This window comes from Sitodiplosis mosellana, unplaced genomic scaffold, assembly GCF_009176505.1.
Source record: "Sitodiplosis mosellana isolate CC-2019 unplaced genomic scaffold, AAFC_SMos_1.0 Smas_scaffold_3, whole genome shotgun sequence".
Lineage (NCBI taxonomy): Eukaryota > Metazoa > Arthropoda > Insecta > Diptera > Cecidomyiidae > Sitodiplosis > Sitodiplosis mosellana.
Window position 1 is genome coordinate 2,288,995 of NW_022595246.1, and position 7,302 is coordinate 2,296,296.

At 36.6% G+C, this 7,302-nt stretch overlaps 3 protein-coding genes across 3 annotated transcripts in view; all 3 read left to right on the forward strand.

Annotated features, from left to right (window-relative positions):
- Positions 1-12: 12 nt before the first annotated feature.
- Positions 13-2,217, forward strand: LOC129565775 (zinc finger protein 845-like). Its single transcript, XM_055440990.1, has 2 exons — positions 13-180; positions 245-2,217. Exons 1-2 carry the CDS (start codon positions 162-164, stop codon positions 2,083-2,085), a joined length of 1,860 nt encoding a protein of 619 aa, XP_055296965.1. The 5' UTR covers positions 13-161; the 3' UTR covers positions 2,086-2,217.
- A 466-nt stretch (positions 2,218-2,683) lies between these two features.
- On the forward strand, positions 2,684-5,513 carry LOC129565774 (zinc finger protein 160-like). The gene is made up of 2 exons (XM_055440989.1): positions 2,684-2,836; positions 2,896-5,513. Exons 1-2 carry the CDS (start codon positions 2,818-2,820, stop codon positions 5,367-5,369), a joined length of 2,493 nt encoding a protein of 830 aa, XP_055296964.1. The 5' UTR covers positions 2,684-2,817; the 3' UTR covers positions 5,370-5,513.
- A 789-nt stretch (positions 5,514-6,302) lies between these two features.
- Positions 6,303-7,302, forward strand: part of LOC129565655 (zinc finger protein 888-like) — a 2,834-nt gene continuing 1,834 nt past the window's right edge. Inside the window, exons 1-2 of the mRNA XM_055440763.1 lie at positions 6,303-6,324; positions 6,451-6,633. Of these exons, the coding sequence (XP_055296738.1) occupies positions 6,303-6,324; positions 6,451-6,633 (205 nt within the window). The remainder of the gene's footprint in view (positions 6,325-6,450; positions 6,634-7,302) is intronic.

A 7,302-nucleotide genomic window follows, 5' to 3' on the forward strand; every position in this document is an offset into this window, starting at 1 on the left:
TGAGTCCACAGCGTATGACGTTTGCTGTGTCAAATATTATAGTCAACAAATTGATTTCTAAACAAATATTGATTCATTGAATTAACCAGGACTACTTACTATTGAGCCATAGAAATTATTTAGTAAATTTTTATCCTTACTAGGATACTTTTACAGTGAAGATGACTGCATCTATAGCAGGTAAGGGCTTATATAGTATATTTTATGGAAATTGGAAAATTCAATAAAATCAAGCTATTTTCAGTGCATCAATGTTTGTTTTGTCCGCAAACATTCAACCATGCCGCTGATAAAGATGATCACACTCTGGAGCACTTTGCTCAAGAGACTTGTGCCGACTGCAATCAAAATTTGATTCGAATCGGTGCCGATTTGTACACTCTACATGACACAGTGACGTGCATCAAGAGAGCCGTGAAGAAAGAACATTGCTTATCAACCTCTGCTACAACGGATCCGTTGGTGCCGAATGAAAATCCTCTTGATTTCGATAGTGTAAATTGTGGTGGTGGCTTTGCTGCTATTGCGATCAGTTCTAAATCAATTTGCGCCCAACAACTAGAAATTAAAAGAGAACCAGCTGATGTCGGATACAGTCAACAGCTTGACGACCCGTTCCATTCAAATAAAATTGAACCTAACCCAAATTGTACCAAATTTTCATGCGAATATTGCCGGAAAGAGCTTTTATCGGAGCCGACATTGGATATTCATGTCAGAAATTGCAAGTGGAAAGAGAAATTGGAGAGTGAGCGTACTAACAAAGTTGATGACATGGTCGAAAAGAGATTAATGCCTAGCAGTAGCGACGTTGAACAACAAGGTAAACAGCAAATAGCACACCAAGAAAATCTGTTTGTCATAGAAAAAGGGTTGGAAGCGGATTATTCATTGATTGGGGAATCCAATGTTAAGGGAGAATCAGAAATTGATATTGATATGCCTGAAAGATATGAACAAGATGAATTCGATGACTCTGACGAAAGTATGGATCTAAGCGACTTTCAAGAAATTAAGATGGCAATTCGAACGCAAATGGAAAATGAAAAGATGGTCAACGAACGTCAGTGTAACATTTGCCACAAGATTATGAGCTCCGCCCAATCTCTCCGTAGTCACATGAAATGGAATCACAATTCGAACTTCAAAAAACCCGATCAAAGAGCATATATAAAGTGTGATGTTTGTGACCGAATACTTTACAATAAAGGCAACCTGCAGAGACATAAGATAAGTGTACATGGCGCACCGCACTCTCGTGCTTCGTCGTCGACGATTCAGCTGCCTGAAAATAGTGAACAAGAGAAAATTGAAGACTTTGGTGAACGTATGCATCTAAACGGTAATCAAAAGCTTGAAACGGAAGTTCAATCGCAGAAGAAAAATGTAGCGAATTTGATGGTTGGTGAAAATCAATGCAGTATTTGCCACAAGATTATGAGCTCAGCCGACTCTCTCCGTAATCACATGAAATGGAATCACAATCGTGATCCGAATTTCAAGAAACGCAATCAGAAAGTATGTGCAAAATGTGATGACTGTAACCGAACGTTCTACAATAAAGGCAGCCTTCAGAGACACAGAGAAAATGTACATAAAATACGAGTGAAAAACTGCACGGATGCGGATAAAGTATTCGAATGCTACATATGCCATAAAATGAGCAAAACAAAAGAAATACTTCGTGCGCATCTTCTTTTAATTCATAGTAACGGAAAAAAATTCAAGTGTGAACCATGCAACAGGTCTTTCGCTTGTAAATCGGGTTATGAAAAACACTACAGGCTCACGCATTTAAATGTTCGCAACTTTGTATGCGAAATCTGCGGGAAATCATTCAAAACTTCACAAAAATTGAAACTGCATGAATACACGCACACAAAAGAGAGGCCATTCAAATGTTCACATGATGGATGTGATAAATATTTTCGAACGCCATCGCACAAGATACATCATATCAAAACTGTTCATCTGGGACAAAAGCCTTTTCGCTGCAAAATCGATGGATGTCATGAAGAATTTACCTGGTTGAATCCGTTAAAAAAACATAAACTCGATGTGCATTGCATACCCATGACGAAATGACTGATTTTCATCTAGATTTTGAACACAAATAGATTAGCTAGAACACTAAATAAACCATTATCATTTAATGAAAACTCCATTTTGTTTGAATTTCCAATAAAATTCTTTCTCTGGAAGTTGAATCAAAGAAAATGTGATTTCTTACCGCTATAACCGTTTTTTTTTTCAAGAATGGTCGGTTAAATAATAGGGGTGTTTATAGGTAATGTTAAAATATTGATGATAATCATAAAACCGATCTAAGCAAACAAACCAATGCTATGTTGCTTCCGCTCCAGTGTAAAGTACAAAACGTAAACAGCGAAGCTCAGAAAATTGAAATGAAATAAAACAATTGCGAATTTAAAAAGACTTGCTACACGAAAATATGGATGAATCAAAAGAAGGTAAGGTTTGTTCATAAATCATAAATTTTAATGGCATTAAATTTTTTCAAAAAGATAAATTACGATGGATTAAAAACTATCGTTTTTATCATTATTAAATTCATGAATAACAATTTAATCATCATTTCCAGTTGAAATTCAAATACTCAGCGAATATTGTTTTATTTCTCCTCTCCGGTACTTTACCATTACTTAACACCCAACGTTGAAATCTGACATTTGACGTTTCGAATATAAACAATGGAATTGAGTCGAAAAATTGAAGAAATGCAAAAATCAAGTCGGAAGCAGGATATCAGGGAAATAATAAAAATCTTTGATTCAAGTGAATAAACCTCATGAAAAAATGAGTGGAACGATAACCGGTAAGGTCTTGAATGGGTGATACAATCGACAGATGTCAATAAATATATATTTTTTTCAGTTCACCAGTGCTTGTTCTGTCCACAAACATTCGGCAGTGCCGCTGCAAAAGATGATCACACTCTGGAGCACTTTGCCCAAGAGACTTGTGCCGACTGCAATCAAAATTTGATTCGAATCGGTGCCAATTTGTATACTCTACATGACACAGTGACGTGCATCAAGAGAGTTGTGAAAAAAGATCATTGCTTATCAACCTCTGCTACAACGGATTCTTTGGTGGCGAATGAAAATCCTCTTGATTTCGATAGTGTAAATTGTGGTGGTGGCTTTGCTGCTGTTGCGATCAGTTCTAAATCAATTTGCGCCCAACAACTAGAAATTAAAAGAGAACCAGCTGATGTCGGATACAGTCAACAGCTTGACGACCCGTTCCATTCAAATAAAATTGAACCTAACCCAAATTGTACCAAATTTTCATTCGAATATTGCCGGAAAGTGCTTTTATCGGAGCCGACATTGGATATTCATGTCAGAAATTGCAAGTGGAAAGAGAAATTGGAGAGTGAGCGTAGTTACAAAGTTGATGACATGGTCGAAAAGAGATTAATGCCTAGCAGTAGCGACGTTCAACAACAAGGTAAACAGCAAATAGCACACCAAGAAAATCTGTTTGTCATAGAAAAAGGGTTGGAAGCGGATTATTCATTGATTGAGGAATCCAATGTTAAGAGAGAACCAGAAATTGATATTGATATGCCTGAAAGATATGAACAAGATGAATTCGATGACTCTGACGAAAGTATGGATCTAAGCGACTTTCAAGAAATTAAGAAGGCAATTCGAACGCAAATGGAAAATGAAAAGATGGTCAACGAACGTCAGTGTAACGTTTGCCACAAGATTATGAGCTCAGCCGAATCTCTCCGTAATCACATGAAATGGAATCACAATTCGAACTTCAAAAAACCCGATCAAAGAGCATATATAAAGTGTGATGTTTGTGACCGAATACTTTACAATAAAGGCAACCTGCAGAGACATAAGATAAGTGTACATGGCGCATCGCACTCTCATGCTTCGTCCTCGGCGATTCAGCTGCCTGAAAATAGTGAACAAGAGAAAATTGAAGACTTTGGTGAACGTATGCATCTAAACGGTAATCAAAAGCTTGAAACGGAAGTTCAATCGCAGAAGAAAAATTTAACGAATTTGATGGTTGGTGAAAATCAATGCAGTATTTGCCACAAGATTATGAGCTCAGACGACTCTCTCCGTAATCACATGAAATGGAATCACAATCGTGATCCGAATTTCAAGAAACGCGATCAGAAAACATATGCAAAATGTGATGACTGTGACCGAACGTTCTTCCATAAAGGCAACCTCCAGAGACACAGACAGAGTGTACATGGTAAAAAACACATTCATGACATGTTATCAATGGAAAAAGTAGTAAAATCCGAAACACTTTGTCACTTTTGCGACACGGTATTTCCCACTAAAGACGATCTGCTGAGTCATCAGAATGAATGCCCAATGAAAGACGAGCATCGGCAGAAAATGCAACGGCAAAAACTCACACAACAAAATCAAGATGATTTTCATAGAATTTTTGAGTGCTTCATGTGCAAAAGGAGGGTAAAAACGAAACAAAACCTTACTAGACACATGCAACAACTACATTCGAATGAACCACAGGAAAAAATTCAATGTGAAACATGTGGATTGTTTGTGTTTCAAAGAAGCATGCGGAAGCATTATAACTATGTACACTTGAAGATTGGTGGTTGCGTGTGCGATGTATGTGGAAAAAAATTTTCGGTGGCAAAAATACTAAGATTTCATAAGATCCGCAAACATGGTGCGACGCCAGATACTATCTTCTGCAACTTTTGTGCAAAGATATGTTCAACTGAAGATGAACTGCTCAATCATCAAGGCGAATGTCCAATAAAACGCAGATATGATCAGAAAATGCTCGGAAAACCATTACCGAAAAATAAAGCTTATTTCCATAGGACATACGAGTGTTATGTGTGCAAAGAAATTTTCTTACAGAAATCAAACATTGATTCGCACATGAAATGGAAACATGTGCATGTAAGGGAGCGCAACGAACAGCTAATGTGCTCCGTGTGTGGTGTATATTTAAAAACGGTGCAAGGATTCAAATATCACATGGCTATCCACACTGGTGAAAAGCGATTCAAATGTCTACACGAAGGGTGTGATAAATCGTTTAGGGCGACAAGTAATCTAAATAATCACATGAAAACTCATATGGCTGAGAAAACAGTTCAGTGCACAATTGATGGATGCAACCAAACATTTCCCTATTCTTCCGCTCTTATACGGCATAAATTCAAAGTGCATGGCATACCATTCCCCGAACAATTTCCATGCTCAATTTGTAACAAAATTTTTCAAAAGAAATATATGATGAAACTTCACATGAAAATACACACGAGGAAGACACATTCAAAGAAGCAAACAAAGAAACGCTTGAAAAAACAACGGAAAAACGTTGGTTGAGCAATTACAAATCGATCTGTTTTTTCGTCTCATTATAATGAAAATAAAAACTGTTCATTGATTTTTAAAAATTGTAGCCAAAATTATTGTCATTTCCTTGATAAAGTTTTTATTCCTTAATAAACAGTTACAGGTCAAGTCAAAGTTTATCATTTTATATTTTCTATTTCTTTTCTAGGTACTTTACAGCATTAACAAAAGTATACTTGAGTCAATTCAAATGAGTTTGACGTTTTGAACATAAACAATCAAAATTGGCTTGACATTTGGAGATAAAGCATTTTGATCAAAAACCGTCGTTAATATTTAAAACCAGTAATCGTCCTAATTTAGTGTTGTTTTAGAGAAAGTTTACATCGCAACAGCTTCCAGCCATACTGGCTGAAGTAATAGTGGCCATCGAAAAATTACATTCGGCTAACATCGTCCATCATGATGTGTTGGACAGCAACATAGTGGTGCGTGCAGATGGTCACATTGCGCTCACCGATTATGGCTGCTCAGAGATTGTTTCACCAGATAATACCCGACGAGAAATTTGCGGTGAAATAGGTGTACGTCGACTATCCGTCGCATATCCGTTTTTGAGTGCGGATACTCGCAATGCGAATAGGTATCCACAATAAAAGTTGCCGCAAAATGTTATCGCTGAATACCCTGCGACTATTCGCGCTGCGATAAATGTGAAGTTGTAACTGAATCGAGTGTGATATTTCGACTTGAAACTTCGTACAACCAACGTGAAGTTGGCTGCGTTCGACGGACTTTTTCGTATTGCGACTATACGTAGAATAGTCGCAATGCGATATTCCGCAAATTTCTCGTCGGGATACAAGTGCATTCGATATGGACTGGTACCAATTTATTCAATTTGTCGAAAGTTTATGCGAGACTCATGTAAATGTCTATGAAATCTAGCAGAAATTTGAAAATATGAAAACTGCCCAGTTGCCAGGTATAACATACAATTAAAGCTGTATTATATATAAATTGTATAATGAAGAGTGGAATCTACAGTTTTCAATGACGAGTTGCGTCCTACTTTAGAAAACAGCTATTAGGTATTTATTTTTTCTTCCAGACTTGAAATCCGATCCCATTTTCAACGGTATTGATTGGGACAAAGTAGATAAAAAGGCGTCAGATGCACCATTTCCACCAAAACCGTATTTGCCATTGAAGCCTGATGCAAATTTTACCGTCAACTTGAAGGGCGATCCGATCGAATTGGAAAAAGAACTCCAAATAGCCGAAATCTTTGACGGTAATAGAACAAAAAATATTGAAGAGCCCATAACAAGACCATAAAAATTCTTTTATTTATTTCCAGCGCTTCTATTCAACTAAACAGATCGTTCTACTCATTGAAAGTCGTAAAAAACGTTTCTCTGTGAGGGAGGGAGGGGGTAATGGAAACAACAATGAGTGCCTTTCTCTCCAATGCACCACCACTCAGCTTCTAGTAGAAACAGTACCGTTATTTTTCGTGATAACCGAAAAGCGAAAATGGACGAACAATAACATTTAATCTAATATAAAAAAATTTCATATATGTGATTCAATTATTCAATTATCATTATTCTAACAATTACATACATATGAATGGGTGAGATTGAAAACAAGACATATTTCCACAGCATATTTAAATGAAACACCAGAAAAAGATTTTTTTGAAGTGTAACATCGGCAGAGAATTTTTCAAAGTGAAACACCGCGTGTTACATTTCAATAAAATTTGTTTTCCATGATTCACTTTGAAAAACGTTTGCGGCGATGTTTCGTTTCGAAATATTCTTGTGTTGGTGTTGCATTTAATTGATTTTCTTCGCATGTTTTGTTTCAATATATTTTTATTTGATGTTACAGTTCGATAAATTGTCGCAATTAGATAATATTATTAAACTTTTGCATATGCAATTATCTCGAAAACGGA